The 20,159-nt window shown below is 44.6% G+C and overlaps 1 protein-coding gene across 1 annotated transcript; it reads right to left on the reverse strand.

Moving 5' to 3' along the window:
- Positions 1 to 435: 435 nt before the first annotated feature.
- LOC114296692 (actin-depolymerizing factor 10) lies at positions 436 to 17,836 on the reverse strand. The gene is given in 3 exon segments (XM_082916821.1): positions 436 to 769; positions 15,270 to 15,541; positions 17,828 to 17,836. Coding segments are annotated over 2 exon segments (405 nt in total). The 5' UTR covers positions 15,524 to 15,541; positions 17,828 to 17,836; the 3' UTR covers positions 436 to 618.
- Positions 17,837 to 20,159: the final 2,323 nt, after the last annotated feature.

The following is a 20,159-nucleotide window of genomic DNA, read 5'->3' on the forward strand; positions in this document are numbered from 1 at the left end:
AAATTCAAAATTATTTTTTTAGTGTTTATATTTGTCAAAGTAATTTATATATTTTTTCAAAAATATTTTAGAAAACAAATTTCCGAAACTAAACCTAACACCTTTTAAAAAATGAAATTGAGTTTTGCCCAAATAAGCTAGTTTTCTGTTAATTTTTATTTTTCAATGCCAATTCTTCTTCTTTTTTTTTTTTTTCTATCAAAACAAGCAAATTGTTAGTTCCTAAACAAACTCTCCAATTCAAGAATGACTGGAAAATCTTCACTGGTCATGACCTATACAATTCATGAAATGATAGAGAAACTGAGAAACTTTTCCTGGAAATGAATTGAACAGAGAAAATTATGATAGTAACAACATAAAATTTTAAATACAAAGCCACAATCTCCTAACATGGTAAAAAAAGTACACATTCTAAATTGAAAGACTAAAATGTGAAGGCAAATACATTTTCTTGGTATATTGATGAAATGCAACGAAACGAAGAAACATCAATACAACATAGGAATATAAAATGAACCGTCACATTCCATTCAGTAAAATTTAATAAAAAAAATCATTCAAGCAAAATATTGTGCTAGCAAAAAGAGTTAGCGACACTGAGGATAGTTGGAGAATTCAGAGAGCACGAGCTTTGATGATGTCGAAGTTCATTTCGCTTGGATCGGTTGCCTGCAATTCGACTTGAATCCCATCTAGTTCTCTCTTGAATTCGTCTTTGGAGCTTGCATACAGCATTTTACTCCTTATTCTTGATGTGTCTGGTGCTCTATATGACACACAAAATAGGCACATTTACTGATAGTTAATTTGTGCTTTGGTTGTGTTTTTGTTTTCGTTTTCAGAAAACATAATATGGGAGTTTGGTTATATTTTTGTTTTTTTGGTGTGTTCATTTTTGTTTTTGTGTTTTTGAGAAAAAAATGAAAAGTTTGAAACGCTCATCGTTTTCATTTTTGTGTAAAAAAGATCTTTGAAAATTAATGATCAACTTTTTGATGTTTCTACCAGATGGATAAATTTTTTATTTTTTTTTCTTCTCAAAAATAGTTTTGGAAAATAGTTTGCCAAACAAGTTCTCGGACAAAATGAACTAAGAAATAGAAAATAAAAACACAACCAGACAAGTACGGGGGTTGTGGAAAACGAGTCCGGATTCTCCGCATGTTCCTGCAGCGTCCCAAAACGACATTGGCAAAAAAAAAAAAAAAAAAAAATCAAAAAAAAAGAAAGAGAAGAAAAGAAAGAAATTGAGAGAAGAAAGGACAGAAATATGGCCGTCACTCCCTTTCCGGCGAGCTCGCCATCCCAAACCATTTACCAACCCCTCCCTCCCTACACCCACCACCTCGACTCCGCAACCCACCTCCACCTCCATCCCAAATCTTTGTGTTAACTAAGCCCCTATTTCTCATCTTTTCATCACCGATGCAATACACCGACAACACATACAAAGATTCACACATTCACAGGAATATAGGGATAAAGTGTTGGCAAGAAACCCAAAACTTAAATTATATTGTTCATATATGAAGAAGCTTCCCAGTTAAAAAATCATCTCCAAATTTGATTTGTATAGGCTTATTATTATCATAAAAGTCTAAAATTTTAAAACAAATAGGTTCATTGAAATTAAATAGGAACAATACAAGTAGCAGATCTATGTTCATGGCCCTGTGTTGTAAAGAACATGAATTTTAAGCATACAAAGATTCCTCCCTTCACAAGTCACAGATTTGAGAGTCACTATACCATCACCAAACAACCAAAATCAACACTTTCACCAACAATTTTGCATATCCTAAAAAAAAAAAAAAAAAAAAAGACCCAATAGAATTTAGCAATTCACCAGAGGGCGAAGAAACCGGGTGAGTTGAGTCACAAATTTGACAACCACCAAAATTATATTGTTTCCAAGTTCTAATATATCATGAAACAACCCAAATCAGCACTTGATTTGGGTTCTGTGTTGTAGGCAATGAAGCTTTCCATGGCTCTGTGTTGTGTTTTCTTCGCCGATCTCTCTTTGAAAACTCTAGATCTAGGGTATGTGCGTTCCTCCTCTCTCGCCTTGCCTCATCGCCGCCGTTTTGCTGCCGACTTGCCTCGCCGACTCTATTTCTTCAGCTTCTCTCTCTCATTTCCTCTGTTCCGGTTTTGTCTGTCAGGTTTAGATTGTAATGGATGAAAAGAAAGAAAAAGAGAGGTGGGAGGAAGAAAAAAAAACCTTAATAAAACGACGTTGTTTTGGATATCACCGCAGGAATCACTGCAAGCTCCAATCCACTTTTTAGGAAACGCCAAGAGATTATTTTCAAATTTTGAAAACTATTTTAGTATAAAAATGAAAAACTACGAATATTTTTGAACTATTCATTATTTTTATTTCCACAAACTTAACAATTAAATACGAAAATGAAAATACAAAAACACAACCAAACTCCCATATTGTGTTTTTTGAAAATGAAAACAAGCACACAACCAAGCGTAAAAATGAAAACTGTGGGTATGTTTGGAAACCTGTTTTCGCATAAAAAATGAAAACTGAGTATTTTGAATACTAAGGTGTCGTTTGGTAATACTTACGTTTTTTGTTTATATTTATAAAAATTTTAAAAATTTAAATAAAAATTTTTTTGATAAAATTTTTGATTTATAAATCAGTAGTCTCAATTTATAAATTTGGCCAAAAAATGAAAACATAAAAAAATGTGTTTTCATTTTGAGTTTTCAGTTTTTTTTTTTTTTTTTTTTTTTTTTTTTTCCACCCAACACTAGCTACCACCCCGCCACCATTTTCTACCACCGTCTTCCGCTACCACCACCAACCCCCCACCACCACCTGCCACCACCACCCGCCACCACCAGCCACCCACCACCCATCTGCCACCCACTCGCCACCACCACCACCTACCTGCTATCCACCCGTCACTACCATCCACCGCCTGCCACCACCACCACCACTCGCCACCTACTTGCAACCACCACTTACCACCCATCAGCCACCACCAGCCACCCACCACCACCAGCCACCTGCCATCACCACCCACTCGCTACCACCTACCACCCGCCACCGTCATCCACCCACCCACCACTACTACTACCACCACTCGCCAGCTACCTGCCACCACCCACCACCACCCGTCATCCGCCACCCACCTGTCACCACCATCCACCACCACCCACTCGCTACCACCTACGACCCGCCATCGTCACCCACCCACCCACCTTCACCACCCACCACCCACCCGCCACCACTCGCCATTCGCCACCCACCTGCCTCCACCACCACCCACCACCCGCCACCTGCCACCACCACCCACTCGCTACCATCCACCACCCGCCACCGTCACCCACCCACTCACCCACTACCACCACCCGCCACCACCACCAGTCATCCGCCACCCACCTGTCACCACCACCCACCACCCGCCACCACCACCACCATCACCACCACTACCACCCACTCGCTACCACCTACCACCATTACCACCACTACCACCCACTCGCTACCACCCACCACCCGCCACCGTCACCCACACACCCACCACCACCACCATCCACCACCCACTACCCACCGTCACCACTTTTCACTACCGTTTTCCACCGCCACTTGCCACTACTTGCCATTTCTCATTATTTTTTATATTTTTAAATTTTTTAAAATATTTTGTTAATTACCAAACGAGTTTGTAGTTTATTTTTTTCTAAAAATAAACAAAAACCATTTTATAAAATTTTTGTAAATATAAATTGAAAACGTAAACGCTACCAAACACACCCTAACTGTTTTTGTTTCCGTAAACCCAAAAACAAAAAATCCAAAAACAAAAATGCAACCAAACAGACAGGCATAAGGAATGAGTACAATCATGGATCAAAAGTTTCAAGAATAAAAAGTGTACGGGGAGCAAATATTCAGGCAAGCCCGTACTCCTTTCTTCCAAACTCCTGTCTGTCCGATCGACCTGCGAGCATAACGGCGGTGAGCTACCCGGTGGTGTGTGGCCGGAAAACCTCTTCGACGATCAAATTAGCACACACACAGGGATAGATAGAGAGGAGAGAGTTGAGTGTAAGTGTATATCTCACCAAATGTTCATCTATTTAGGCATGGGGGGCGCAGACTCGCTTATATTCCTTTTGCGCCCCAAATCTACTCTCATTAGTCTCTCGACACGTGGTGCTGCTATTCCATCGGTTCGCACAAATCTAGCTGATCATCACCTAACCAAACTGCCAACCCACACTATTGGGATCTCGACAACCGGGCCACATCATCTCGACTGCCAACAGCCGTGTTCCACAACAAGCTAGAGCGCTCCGCTCGCCGAGCTCAACGACGACCGAGCTCGGTTGCATTCCGACATAGCCAAGCTGAAAACTGGTCGAGCTGGTAAACCGAAGACCTTTCCAGCTGGGTTGGAAGCGCGAACCATGGGAACAGGACCGGCTTCCATCATCTCGGCCAAATTACCCAATTAGCTCGGTTCCCACATAAACAAGCCAAGTAGCTTGGTCCTAACATGGTCCTAGGCCATTACCGAGCACAACCCTCTCCGGCTAAGCCCAAGCTACCACGGCCCATAACATGTTCGGTCCATAATCGGCTCGGTCATTACCACGGCCCAATCCAGCTCATAAATTTCTCTCTCAATTGCCCTTTAATTCCGTCCGCGCAAGCGTGATTGAGATTACCTGTTCTGACCGGGGTAACTCTTCGTCGGTCCTCAGTTTGCAAGATGATGACCAGGCTAGTTGATATGCATGTCTTCAAAACTTGCCCGATTGATGCCTCGATTTGCCATCCTGTCTCTTCAGTACTGACGCCGCCGTCAATAGCGACACGTGTCGTGTCTGGATTGGCCTCGAGCAGCCAACCATCACGTCCCTTCACATTCAAATTTGGGCAGCTTTTTCACCTTTATAAACATGCCATATCTCACTTCCTTTCAATCTTACTGACTCTCCTCAAGCTATCGACGTTCCAGAACTTTAGCACCCTTCCTTTCTTGCCATTCCTAAGTTCGTATCCGAAGGAGAAGCTTCTACCCTTAACTGGTAAGTCCTTCGGGCCCCTTTTTGCTATTTTCACTTGGTATTTCACATTCTAGGGCACAAAATCCATAGGTTTTAGGATATACCCCTCAAAAAACCCTTACTTGCCCCTATTCTCTTCGCTATTCTTCAATCCCAGTGATGAACACATGAACACATGAAGATCTGGAGCGGACCGGGCTCCAGGTCTTCTTTTGATCCCAAATAACATTAAGACTAAGCAACTTACAAGTTTGCCAAAACCTTAGTAGAAACTGAGGTAAACAGAGGACTTGGCCGCTCGACCGGGCTAACAATAGGTCCGCTTGAGTGACCGAGCTCCTTGGCTTGCCTTTGCGACCGAGGTGGTCTGGCACTCTTCATGACCGAGCTAAAGTCAAGCTCGTTTTGCGCGACCACGCTTCCACTTACACTTGCCATCCTTTTCCTGCAGAGTCCAAGGGGACCACAGACCAAATACCGTGGCTTTCAAAGACCGAGCAGCTATCAAACACCAGTCTGCCTAACCATCTCAGCCAAGCTAAACTAGCCGACGACACATGGGGTGTTATCGCTTCCTCGTTGACACTCCGGCTTCCTTGGCCGCATTTCGGAAAGAGTATGGTATCCTGGCTGACGTTCAATTAGAGCTCGACGCCTTAGACATTAACCCTTGGGGCAGATTAGACCAATGCCCCTTCATTATGCTATCCATCATTGAAGGAGGCCTCCGCTTCCGGTCAACCCATTGATGATCGAATTCTTGCGTCGTACCGGGCTAACATCCACACAAGTCTCAACAAACACATACCGAATAATCAACGGGGTCCACGAGCTGAACAACCGGCTTGGAACCAACTTAGGTTTAGCCGAGATACTCCGCTAATACACCCTTGGGCACACTAGCGGTGGCCTCGCCTATTACTGAAAGATTAGACCGGGCAAAGAAAAGATAGTGACGGGCACCCCGAACAAGAACTTGCACGATGACGACTTCTTCTGGGTGTCCGGCAACTATGAAACAGCCGACGTACCGGGCTGGTTCATTAACAAGAACTTCGGTTTCACATGTAAGCCGTGCTAACTTGCTCGGTCAATTGCCTTTCTTCACTATTCTATACTTACATTTTTCTTCTTTTTTTTTGCAGCGATCGACGCCTTGCAAGCTAACTATCACTATCCTAATGAAGCAGCCATCAGGACCGTGCTCCGTTACCACAATCGGGATGCCACGACCTCCTCGGTTACACACTTACATACCGGTATTTAGCTCTACGCCGGAGTAAGGTCATAGACTTTCTCCGCGCTCCATCACTGCCTCCAGATCCTGCATTTCCTGACATTCCATTCATCTGTCTGACCGAAGTAGAAGAGATGGCCAAGAGAAGCTGCATCAAGAACCTGATCACCGCCACCTCTATCGAGATACCGAGCGTCACAACCCGCTCTCCTGCTGCCGAGCAAGCCAGCGGAATCGTGGTTATATTGGCGTCTCCCGTCGCCGGCCAATCCAGTAAAGACACCCGCCGGGCTGGCAAGAGGCAACGTGCAGACCCTTCAGCCGAGCTTGTTACCAAGCTCAACACTGAGCAACCTGCCATGATAGCTGACCCAACTCCACCGTGGAGGCCCCAACTCAAGCACCGGGGTAAAGAGATCTTGGCGACAGCTTCTGTTAAAGGCGATAAGGAACATCTCCTCGCTTTTGATCTTAGCAAGGCCCTTCTCCTACCGAGCGACGTGGTCGGCAGCGACCATGTGCCGGACACCCAGTTGGTGAAATCCTCGGTCAAGTCCATGACCAGGGTAAGAATCTCAAACTTTTTATTCAAATTTCACAAGTGTTTGCTCGGTTTCTAATCAAACTTTCTTCTTACAGGCAATCCAAAAGCAGCACTTGGTCATAGAGCGCATTCACCGACTCGGACAGAAGGCGAGCGACTTTGCCAGCCAGGTTGAAAGTCTTCAAGCGGAGCTCGGGCGAGCAAAAGCTTCACTACAGATGGCCAACTCTGACAACTCTAGGCTGCTCGGCCAGCTTGGATCTGTAGAGAAAGAGAGAGACGCGTTCCGAGCCGAGCTAGATGCGCTCAAACAATCATCGAAAAAGGAGCTGAAGGCCGCCAACATCGCCGGTTTCCTTGAGGCTGAGGAGAATTACACAAAGCAAGTCCGCGCCACCCAAGACATATTCTTCAAGGCAGGATGGAAGCCTGCTTGTGAACAGCTCAGCCAGGGATCGGGAACAGACGTGTTCACCTCACCCCTAGTTGCCTTCCTACCGAGCTACCTTGTGCCCTACGCCAACGACATCTTTAGCGCGTTGCAAGCTGAAGCCGAGGAAGAAGGCGAAGAAGAGACCGAGAAAAATGCTGAGGAAGAGAACTGCCAAGAGCAGCCCGGCCAAATGGAGACCAGTGTCCAAACACCAACAGTCAACCCGGAGGCAAGCGGGGATAAATTCACTGACCTTTCCCCCTAGCTTAGTTTTCTCTTGTCTTCTTTCTTTTGTGTCTGAACATGTAACCGGGCTATCTGCCCCTCCTCTTGTAGTTATTTTGCACATCAATGAAAAAGTTCAATTTCCATCAAGTGTTTGCACGGTCTTCAAGCTAAATAACTTCAACCAAACAAAATACCTTGGCAAAACTAATCATCTTGTTTAACTTATTTAACTGAAAAAGACATCTCGGTTTCAAGCATAAAGTTGAGTAAATCATCAACTGTTTTAACCGAAACAATACATCTCGGTTTAAATATAAAAGTTGAGCAAATCATCAACTTAGTCAGCCGGAATAAGCTTCACGAAAGTTGAATAAATAATCAACCTAGTCAATCGGAGTAAAACATCGCGGTTGTAATCTCAAAGTTGAGCAAAACATAAACGCATTCAACCGGAGTAAACATCTCGGTTGAGAATATCAAAGTTGAGCAAAACATCAACTCATTCAATCGGAGTAAACATCTCAGTTGAGAATCTCAAAGTTGAGCAAGACATCAACTCATTCAACCGGAGTAAAACATCTCGGTTGAGACTTTCAAAGTTGAGCAAAACATCAACTCATTCAACCGGTGTAAACATCTCGGTTGAGAATCTCAAAGTTGAGTAAGACATCAACTCATTCAACCGGAGTAAAACATCTCGATTGAGAATTTCAAAGTTGAGCAAAACATCAACTCATTTAATCGGTGTAAACATCTCGGTTAAGAATCTCAAAGTTGAGCAAGACATCAACTCATTCAACCAGAGTAAAACATCTCGGTTGAGAATTTCAAAGTTGAGCAAAACATCAACTCATTCAACCGATGTAAACATCTCGGCTGAGAATCTCGAAGTTAAAAAGCAACAATTAGAATGCTAAGGCAAAGATGAGACACTTCTATATATTGACAAAAAAGAATATTACATTCTGAAGTGTAAGGCAAAAAAATTCATTTGCACAAAAAGAAAACAAAAGCTCAAAATAGTACAGTTTGAGGTTGGCCGCATTCCATGGCCGGGGTATTCCTCTTCCCTTTAGGTCCTCCAAGTGGTATGCCTTCTTGCCCGCCAGACCGGTGATCTTGTAGGGTCCTTTCCAGTTTGCCCCTAGTTTGCCTTCACCTGGCACCAGGGTATTGCCCATGACTTTCCTCAAGATCCAGTCACCTACTTTGAACGGTATGGGGTGCACCATTTTGTTGTATTTTCTTGAAAGCTCTTGTTGGTAGGTGGCCACATAGATGAGAGCCTTTTCCCGGTGTTCTTCCACTAGGTCCAATTCTAGGGCAATGGCTTCGCCGTTCAGCTCGGGCTCAAAACTTTCACTTCTGAGGGTGGGCATACCAACTTCCAAAGGGATGACAACCTCCATGCCATATTTCAAGGCAAAAGGATTTTCCCTGGTTGAGCGGCGCGGGGTCGTTCGGTATGCCCAAAGGACACTTGGGAGTTCCTTGGCCCATTTTCCTTTGGCTTTCTCAAGCTTTTTCTTCAACCCATCAAGAATGGTCTTGTTTGATGCATCGGCTTGACCATTAGACTGCGGGTAAGCCGGGGTAGAATTGTAAAATTCAATCTTCAAGTCTTTACAAAATCCTCTGAATAAGCGGTCGTCAAATTGGGTGCCGTTATCCGAGATTAGAATTTTGGGGACGCTAAACCGCGTTACCACATTCTGCCAGACAAACCGTTTGACGTCTTTCTCTTTGATTGTCGCTAAAGGCTTAGCTTCAACCCATTTAGTGAAGTAGTCTGTGGCCGCGATGAAGAACTTCCGGTTGCCTGGCACCGTTGGGAGTGGCCTCACTATATCTAGACCCCACATCGCAAAGGGCCAAGGGCTGGTAAAGGGAAGAAGTTCCTTGGCTGGCTGGTGGATTTGGTGGGCAAATTTCTAGCACTTCCCACATTTGCGAACATACTTCTGCACGTCTGCTTGCATGCACGGCCACCAATATCCTTGCGATATAGCTCGCTAGGCCAGAGATCTGCCCCCTATGTGATTGCCACAGATGCCTTCGTGAATTTCATACAGGAAGGCTTCCATGCTGCTTAGGTGCACACACTTTAAATAGGGACCGGTGAAAGACTTCTTGTATAAAGCGCCTGATGGAGAGAGCCAAAACCGCTCTGACTTCACCCGGACTTTATGTGCTTCCTTCTTGTTAGCTGGAAGGGTCCGTTCTCTAAGAAAGAGGATAATAGGGTCCATCCAAGAAGGACCTAGCTCGACGCAGAGTACTTCTGTCTGCCCGGTTTCCTCAATGCTGGGTCTCGGTAGGAACTCAATCAGGAGAGGGCTGGGAGATGTGTTATCGACTATGGAAGCAAGGCCGACTAATTTGTCTGCGTGACTGTTTTTTTCACGGCCAATCTGTTGGACCCTTATCGCTTGGAATCGCTTGATGTGGTCTCTGACCAGAGCTTGGTACTTCACCATTCTGTCATCCTTTGCTTCATAAATCCTAGAAACTTGGTTAACCACAAGCTGGGAATCACTGTAAACCATTAGCTCGGATGCTTGTATCTGAAGCGCGCTCTTAAGCCCGGCCAAAAATGCCTCGTACTCAGCCTCATTGTTTAATGCAGGAAATCTAAGGGTGATAGAGTGTTCGATGGTTAGTCCGTCTGGTGAAATCAGCACCGTGGTGGTTAGAAGCCCCATCAACAAAAAGTTTACACATTTCTCCCACAAAGAGCTTCCAACATTCTGAAGGGTCTTGGGAGGCCTGAAGATTGATGTTGCCATGGTAGCTCGGCTGTTCGGCTTCAGGTTCAATGCTGATCGGTTCTACTTCCTCCTCCCTTGGTGATGCAGCACCGGACAGAGCAGGTTGGTCGGTGATACCCAACTCCGTCGACGCATCACCGAGCGGATGTGTCGTACTAGCTGAAGGTTCTTCGGCGGGGCGCGCAATGTCTGCGTCGCCAACATCGCCAAGCTGTGTTATTTTGATCGAGCTTACATTCACCTCCTCATCGACCGCGGCAATATCCACCGGGCAAACTGGATGAGTTCCAGGTGAGAATTCAGGTGAGAATTCAGCAACAAAGTCAGCCAATTCTGGGCTTTTATGGCAGTGCGTGGTTGAAACTTGACGTCAAACTGTCCCAATTCGACTGCCTACTTTAGAATTCGATCGGAGAAATCTGTCCGTTTGAACAAAGTTTTGAGGGGGAACTCAGTCAAAACGATGATGGTATGAGCATGAAAATAGTACGCCAACTTCTTAGAGGTCATCATCAATGCAATGCAAGTTTTTCCAGCGGCAAGTATCTCGACTCTGCCGGTAGCAAGGTTTTGCTGACGTAGAAGATGGGGAGGTGCTTGATTCCTTCTGACCGGACAAGCACCGCACTGACTGCGTGCTGAGAAACGGCCAGATAAAGGTAAAGTTCTTCGCCAGGTTTCGGTGTGACCAACAAGGGCGCTGAAGACATATACTCCTTGAGCTCGGCCAAAGCCCGGTCACATTCTTCATCCCATGAGAACTTTGATTTCAGAGTTTGAAAGAAAGGACGGTAGCGATCTGATGACCGGCTTATAAATCGGTTAAGCGCGGCGGCCATTTCGGCCAGATGCTACACGTCCTTAGCTGAGCTAGGCTGCTTTAATTCTTGTACGGCTCTGATTTGCCTAGGGTCTGCTTCGATGCCTCGATTTGTGACTAGAAAACCTAAGAATTTTTCGGATCCCGCGCCAAAGGCACATTTAGACACGTTCAGGCATAGCTTGTGTTGTTTGAGAATGGCGAACATCTCGGCCAAGTCGGACAAGTGGTTTGCTTGATGCCGGCTCTTAACCACCATATCATCTATATAAGCCTCCATTGTCCAGCCTAGCAGAGGAGCGAACATCTTGGTCACCATCCTTTGAAAAGTTGCCCCGGCGTTCTTCAAACCAAAAGGCATGACTTGGTAGCAGAAGAGTTCCCTCGGTGTAGTGAAGAAGGTGATCTCGCGGTCGGGGCCATGCATGGCAATCTAATGATAACCGCAGTAGGCATCCAAGAAACTGAGCCTGTTATGTCCAGCCGTTAAGTCCACAAGCTGGTCTATTCTCGGCAGTGGAAAACTGTCTTTAGGGCAAGCTCGGTTGACGGTCTTGTAGTCGACACAAACTCGCCACTTCCCATTCTTCTTGGGTACAACAACTGTGTTTGAAATCCACCGAGGGTAGTGCACTTCCCGAATAGCTCATGCCTCAAGCAAGTTCTTCACCTCTTCCGCAACTACCTCGGCGTGATGCAACGCCGATCTCCTCGTTCTTTGAATGACCAGCTTTGCACCGGGGAAAATATTCAGGTGATGGAAAATGAAACTCGGATCGATGCCGGGCATGTGGTAAGGCGACCATGCGAAGACTTCGATGTTTGCCATCAAGAATTCCATCATATCTGTTCTTTCTTGGGCAGTAAGGCTTGAACCGAGCAAGAAGAACTTGTTTGGACTTTCTGTGTCATTCCGAACTTCCACCAATTATTCAACGGCCTTGTCCTCAGCCTTGGTGCCCACATCGTCAAGGACTCCCCGGTCTTCCGGTCCCTTAATCATTTGGACGAAGCCTTTGGCAGCTCGGCTCCCGTTGACTGCCATGAAGCATTGCTTCGACATGACTTGATCGCCCCAAACTTTCTTGATTGCCCCCATAGCTGAAGGGAATCTAATCACCTGGTGGTAGGTCGACGCTACAGCCTGCATAGCGTGAAGCCATCCCCTTTCAAGGACCAGGTTGTATATGGACAGCACTTACAATACCCAGAACTCCACTTACTTGACCACGGATCCCGCTTTGACTGGCAGAATAATCTTTCCCAAAGGCCAATCCAATTATGAGTTGAAACCAACCAGTGGCGAAGTTGTCGGAGCCAAGTCTGTATCCCGGAGCTTGAGCTATTTGAATGCATCGTAATACATGATCTCGACCGAGCTTCCCTGATCGATCAAGATGCGTTTGACATCGAATTCTTTGACACAGAGTGTGACCACTAAGGCATCGTTGTGCGGCGTCTGAATGCGCTCTAGGTCCCTTGTGGAGAAACTGATCACATCTTTTTCTTCGGTCTTGTCCCTTTTGATCGCGGGCTGGACCGACAAAACTTCTCTCATGTGCTCCGCTTTCTTGATCATACCTCGGAGTTCACATACACGCGCCGGTTCCACAATGTCGTGGATCACATTAACAATGCCCTGAGGGGGTGCCTCCAAGTCATCCGGTCCACACGGATCAACTGGAGCAGGATGCGCGGCTTTAACACCCCCATCAATGTAAAGGTCCAAGTGTCCGGCTGCGACTAGCTCCTCTAAGTGTTGCTTCAGAGGTAAACAATCCTCTGTCCGTTGTCCGCGCTCCTAGTGAAATATGCAGCGGTACCGTGGATTGAAACCCTTTTGCGCATCGCCTAACTTAGCAGGAAACCGGACATAATCCTCATCACGGATTTCTCTAAGTATGCGATAAATTAGAATCTTAAAGACCGTGGTGATGCCTGTCTTGGCTTTCAATCTTTTGTTCGCATCAGTTACGTCATCGCGGGGGTATTCATCTCGGTCATTCCGTCGACCCCTACCCCGATTTCGACGATTTGAACCTCGGTCAGATTCCTCGGCGTGATCATTTGAACGGTTGGTCTCCTGTCCGACCGCGTGCACCTTGCCAGCCGACCTCTTGTCTGTTGCTATCGGAGTTGCCTTTGTGGTAGACGCTGCCGCATCATCTTCTACTTGAATGTGCTCGTTGATGTGCTGCATTAATTGACCCATGGATGTCGGCTGGTGCATAGTAAGCGAGTCCCGCAGTCTATGTCTGACCGGGAGACCACGCTTATATTGAGTTATTGCTAGGTTGACCAGGCAACCCAAGATCTCATTAAAATTTTTCTAGTATCTGGAGTTGTATGCCTTGAGTGTGTTTCTCGGCTCCATCTTGACACTGAGAAGGTGGTCAACTTCCTTTGGCGTTTTGGTGTTGGTCTTGAAACGTGTCACGAAGGCTTCCGCCAACTGTTGCCACCTTTCAATGCTTCCCTCCGGCAACCTCTCGAACCACTTCAAGCCCAGCTCGTCCAAACTTGACGGGAAGATAAGGCACATAAGAGCGTCATTTCGCCTATGTCCGGCCATGACCTGTCGGAAGTGGCTTACATGCATATATGGATCGATTTTTTCGTCGTAGAGGGTGAACTTTAGCTGGTGAAAGCCTGTCGGAAGCGGTGTTGTTTCTATCTCCAGGGAGAAAGGAGTGACGCTCAGCCTTGCCAAGTTTGTGTCTAAAAGGAGAGGCGCAGCTAGGCAGGGTGGAGGCATTTCGACCTCTTCACTGGCGTGAACCCCATAGGATAGCCGCTGGAACGCCGGCACCGTCTGAGCCTCCCTCCGGCGAGCCCGTTCCTTCAAGACTACCTGTAAATCCTCTGAACGAGCGGAATAAGAATACCTTGACGTCGTCGTCAGACGTGAGGGTTGATAGGTGCTGTCTTGCGCGCTGGACTTCTCTACGTACGCGTCGAAATCTCCAGCCTTGAAACTTTTGGTGATTGAGATGGACGGAGTACGCCGCTGGCTCTGACTGCCTGAACAGCGGGGTTGGGTGCGCTCACTGTGGTCTCCCACTCCAGCTACACCCTTCCCTTTGACATGCCACTTAAGATCCTCCATCTTCGCCGTCATTCGCCGGATGACGGCGTCTTGGTCCCTTAGCTTGTGTTCCAGTCGTCTAGCGTGCGATTCTCTCCGCCGCCGGTGACCGTCTGGACTCCATGAATGACCAAAGCTTCTTTTGTGTTTATCCCGTGCGTCTCTTGAATGTCCTCTTGGAGAAGTCTTCAGGTCCGCCATAGGAAGGATGGCGGGATGTCTTTCTCTCCATCTGCCTGACTCCGGGGTAACTCCGTCGATGGCAGACAACGGAATCTCATCGTTGTTCGCCATGGACGGTGATCAGATGAGCCTAGAAGACAAGGTTTTGTCTGTCAAGTTCCCACAGATGGCGCCAATTGTACGGGGAGCAAATATTCAGGCAAGCCCGTACTCCTTTCTTCCAAGCTCCTGTCTGTTCGATCGACCTGCGAGCATAACAGCGGTGAGCTACCTGGCGGTGTGTGGCCGGAAAACCCCTCCGACGATCAAATTAGCGCACACACACACAGGGATAGATAGAGAGGAGAGAGTTGAGTATAAGTGTATATTTCACCAAATGTTCATCTATCTAGGCATGGGGGGCGCAGACTCGCTTATATACCTTCTGCGCCCAAATCTACTCCCATTAGTCTCTCGACACGTGGTGCTGCTATCCCATCTGTCAACACAAATCTAGCTGATCATCACCTAACCAAACTGCCAGCCCACACTACCAGGATTTCGACAACCGGGCCGCATCATCTCGGCTGCCAACGGCCGTGTTCCACAACAAGCTAGAGTGCTCCGCTCGCCAAGCTCAACGACGATCGAGCTCGGTTGCATTTCTGCATAGCCGAGCTGGTAAACTGAAGACCTTTCCAGTCGGGCTGGAAGCGCGAACCATGGGAACAGGACCGGCTTCCATCATCTCGGCCAAATTACCCAATTAGCTCGGTTCCCACATAAACAAGCCAAGTAGCTTGGTCCTAGCATGGTCCTGGGCCATTATCGAGCACAACCCTCTCCGGCTAAGCCTAAGCTACCACGGCCCCCAACATGTTCGGCCCATAATCTGCTCGGTCATTACCACAGCCCAATCCAGCTCATAAATTTTCCTCTCAGAAAGGAACACAATTACCATGCAATGAAAAAGATCTTGCTTTTCTGGCAATTCTCATTAGTTCTGAAATCCAAATCAAACACAGTATATCTGCACTCATCTGCAGGCAAATTGTTGGTGAAATCTTCATAGGTTTCCTCAGGACTCCCCAATTTCTCTACCTTCACTTGTTGGATTGTTTCATCAATCTTAAACGCTATGAATCTGCAGTTCCTCTTTGTCTTTAGCTCCAAGAACTTGAGCTTGCACTCATTATTCACAGCCATTCCCGACGTTGCATTTGCCTTTTGATAGACAAACAAGTTCAGAGAAAGAGAAATTTATGCATGAAAATTCATATTTCAAGTGTAAATCAAGAGAAATTCAATTCAATGCAATGGTACGAGTGCCATAACTTGGTGATCAGTGTCCAGCATAACTGTTGGCTTTGAAACCACTTGTCACGATACCAAGTCCCTTCAAGCCCACAAATCGTGGTACCCAACTAACGGTCTGCTGTAGCAGAGTAAGCTGAAAAGGCCCTTTCTATCTTATTGATAAAGCCTAAATGTTCTTATTGAAAACTAAAGCGCTAAAGCAAAAAAACGGCCTCTTACTATAGATAGGCTAGCACGCCTTATCTTATAGGTCTATAGACAGTCCTTTTTGATTTGATGCTATACATATTTCGACTATAGAATAATGTTGGCCAAGTTATAGGTTGAGTTGTGATAAGCACTTCATTACAGGGGCAGAGTCAGAATTTCAAAAGCCAGGGGCCAAAGTGAAGGAAAAAGGTTTTTGGAGGCAGCGGGCTCTAATGAAAAGAAAAAAGTTGTGGCTTTTTAAGAAGTTTGGTGATAACCATCCCTATCTTTATCAAAATACCTTAACAAGCGTAGTTCACGAGTTTAAATACCTTAATTCACTAGATCCCTTCGAGTAACCCCAAATTTTAAATTTTTTTAGGAATAGGGTTCTTGTTAGCTACCCTCTCCCTCCACCTTTGTATTTAAGGAAGCGTGTTCAAATCCCATGAAGCACTAGACCCCTTGGGACCACCTCAAGACTACTTAAAGTTTTCAAGGAGCATGATTCTTGGTGGCCACCCCCTCTCTCGCCACCCCTATGTCTCAGAAAGTGTTAATTCCACGAAGCGTTTAATCTCTATGGGTTATTTACTACCTAGAGTTTGTTTTTCGAATGTGTAGAACAGAAAATTGCATAAACAGTAGATTAATTAGAGAATTCAAAATTACAAATAAATTTTGATTTTGTGGATTTTCCATCCATGCCAATGCCATGTGTGTTCTAGCAATCAAAAACAGCAAGATTTATATGAGGTCAGAGAATTCTCCATTTTCAATTTTTGATTATAGTACATTCCATTTACTACAATATCAAAGAAACATAAACATTGCAAGTAAGAGCCTTAAAGCGTTACTAAAAACCATACCATAGTGCCCCTCTAATGAGAGATGAACCTTCCACAATGATGAGAAAACAAAAGGAGCCAAATTTCCGTATTATTTTACACAGAGATTTAAATTACTATGATGAAAAAATTTATCGACTTAAAGGCCAAATTTTTCTAATTGATGAAGAAATTCAATATTGGAAGAAAAAATTAGAAGGCATAATGGCCAATGAAAAATTAAGATATGAAAATAATGTGGCTCATAGGGTTAACACATATTTTTGAAGAGCCAATCATTCATGAAGAGCGAAGGTATGTGGCTCGAAGGGTTAGCACACCAAGTCATGAAGATAATATGACTTTGGAAAATATTCATAGACCATTAATGGCTAAAATTAAAAAACAGCCCCTTCTTTCAAAAAATATTGAGAATTCCGATGATAAAGGTTCATTGGGGGGCATGATGTTTTGCCCAACGTGGCAAAAAGTGACAAGCCATTAATGGCTAAAAAAGAAGAACAATTCCGTCTCTCAAGAAATGTTAAAAATTCATCACAAAATAATGGTGAAGATTCACTTGGGGGGCATATTTTTAAGCCAAAGGTTGCTGAAAATTATAAATGTGGGGGGCATGATTTTAAGCCAAACATGGCTGAAAATTATGAACAACCTACCTTTCTTGAATTTGAATTTTTTGACATTGTTATATTTTTTAAAAGTTTTGATTTTCTAAAACCATTTGATATTATGGTTTCTGCTACGTAACGACCACCATGGGATTTTGGTTCACATCAAAAGTTAATTTTGATGAACTGGTTAACAAAAACATCTTATACTTGTAAGTTTGATGAACTGGTTAACAAAAACAAGACTATAGCAATCCCGGATTTACCCTTGTTGTATAGTGATCCGGACATGTGTCCGCGGAGGTTGGTAGTTGATTATTATCTTGTTTACATCCTTTTTACTTTGTAGTTGAGTTATGGGATGTGTTGGGCAGGTTTGTTACAGGTTGGTTGAGTTTAGAAACCAAAACTAGTTGCCCAGATTTTGACCTGTCCGCTCGAGCGGGGGTTTGGGCGCTCGAGCGGGAATTGCACCCATCCAGTGTTTCCTGTGCGGTGTTGGATGCTCGAGCGTGGTATTGGCCGCTCGAGCGAGGTTGTGTGAGTGCCGCTCGAGCGAGGAGTTGGAAGCTCGAGCGGAGACCTGGTTCTGTAAAAGTTCTGGGAGTGTGCATCCGCCGCTCGAGCGGGATGGTTGACGCTCGAGCGGGAGTCTGTGAGTGACGCTCGAGCGGGGTATTGGCCGCTCGAGCGGGGTGACTGGGTTTAAGTTCCGTGTTTTGACTTTTCAAATCACTTTTTCACTTTCTCTTCTCTCTCCTACTTTTCCAAAAACAACATTGTTGAGCTCCTCACTCTAGAACTCTACCTTCTCTCTAGGTTTTGATCTAGTAGGAGTGATTTGCTCACCTTTGGCCTTTACAAAAAAGTTGTTGATCGTCGAGGGCTACATTTTAATCTGAAAATTTTGAGATTTGGAGCACGTTGGGTTTTGTCATCTTCTCCCTTGGGGCTCCGAATTTGAGGTAGGGATATCCTACTCCTCTCTATGGATTTTGTCTTTAAATTTTGGTATTTTGAGATGTTGGGGTTGGTTTGGTAATTTTGTGAAAGTTTGGGGCTTTTGTGTTATTCTACAAAAGTTGGGGTTTTATTTATAATAAACCTAGATGCATGTTTGGCATAGAGAAATGGAATTAATGTTGAATCATTGATGAAAATGGGACCTAAGGGTCGTGATGTTAATTATGGAAATGACCTAATTACATCGTTTAATTAATTGGGATAATTAATTGTGAGAAATGAGGAAATGAAATGAAATTGTTGAGATTGGGAATGTATGGGGTTAAAGGGTGTAGTTGAATTAATTATCAATCACCGAAATGAAATGTTGATTGAATATCCATTTGTGCATTTATTTTCTATTTAGAAATAATTGCTTTGGGCTATCGGTGGAGGATAGTCGTGATTGTTGTAGACAATGCATGATGATTAGGCATACGGAAACTAATCAATGGAATGTGTCATGGAATTTGACGGTTGATAGAATACATTAACTGTATGTATTGAATGATGGTATCTAGAACCAATGTGTTTGTATACGTTATGTGTAGAGGAGGAGATGGGGGATGTACTCCGCGGTTTAGGAGAAGATGGGGGATGTACTTCTAAACCGGATAGTATTGGAAGGAGATAGGGGATGAACTCCGTAGATACAGCTCATATGCTTGTCTAGAAAAGTGAAGATAGAGCTAATATGCTTATCTTTGTGAAGTGTGGATACAGCTCATATGCTTATCTGTGAATGTGGGATATTGTTGTTATACATATCTGTTGAGAATGTGGATATAGCTTATATGCTTATCTGTGAATGTGGGATATAGTTTTTATATATATATATCTGTTGAGGCGATGATAGAGCTAATATGCTTATCTGTTGAAAAAGGGAAAATGAAAAGTAACTTGGACTCATAAGTCGGATGACATAAAAATGTAATTTATGTGAATGTATCCGTGTTGGCCATCTATCAATTGCTAATCTTTTAGTCATTGTTCATGGTTGGTTTAGTGTATTTCTACTGGGCTGTGGTTCACCTTATATGAGAATATCATTTTCAGGTACAGGTAGCATGCCACCTCCAAGGTTATAGCTTGGGAGGTTAGAGGCGAGCAGATTGCTGTTGTTTTAGTTCCTTTTTGATGTATTACATGTATATTCAAGCCAAGGGCTTAATGTGTAGATGAGTTAGCACTCTTTTGTTGTAACCAAGTGTTAACTTGGAAAGCTGTAAGCCCGTAGGGCATTTTGCTTTTGTTGTTAACATGTAATACTTTTGTAATGAAACTCTGATGAATAGAAGAATGTGGTTATTTCATATGTCAATGAATGTCTCATTTGATGGGTTTAATGTTATTATTTTGAGGGCGTTACAACTTGGTATCAAAGCGTACCGGATTCAAATACTTTGGGTACGTGGGAAGTGATTAGGATCACAATGGGTTTGTCTCGCTTGATAGAGACTTAGATGTAGTGTCATATGCTATGTGCTTAATTGATAACATACTTATGTGACTATGTGGGTATGGGATTTAGTTTTTAGGATGTTGATTGGATCCTTGGATTTCTGGGAGTCTTGTTGGAAAAGCACTTGATCAATGCTGTTTCTAACCAAAACTCTAGTAACGCCTCGGGACTATCATTATCCGAAAACGAAATTCGTAAGTGCTTATGTGTTTATGTGCTTACGTGGAGTGAATTACAGTTGTCCATGCACTAGGACGTGGATGTTTAGTTTCGGCACATTTGTGAATGTGCTAACGTTCTGTATTACCTTTATTAGGATGTCAGGACGAGGAAGAGGAGCTAGGTGTGGTAGGCCTGCGAGGCAGGAAGTACCATTACCGGAGGAGGTTCCGGCAGTGCAGGAGGGAGTTGGCCAG

This window comes from Camellia sinensis, chromosome 2, assembly GCF_055761805.1.
Source record: "Camellia sinensis isolate YWXY chromosome 2, ASM5576180v1, whole genome shotgun sequence".
NCBI lineage: Eukaryota > Viridiplantae > Streptophyta > Magnoliopsida > Ericales > Theaceae > Camellia > Camellia sinensis.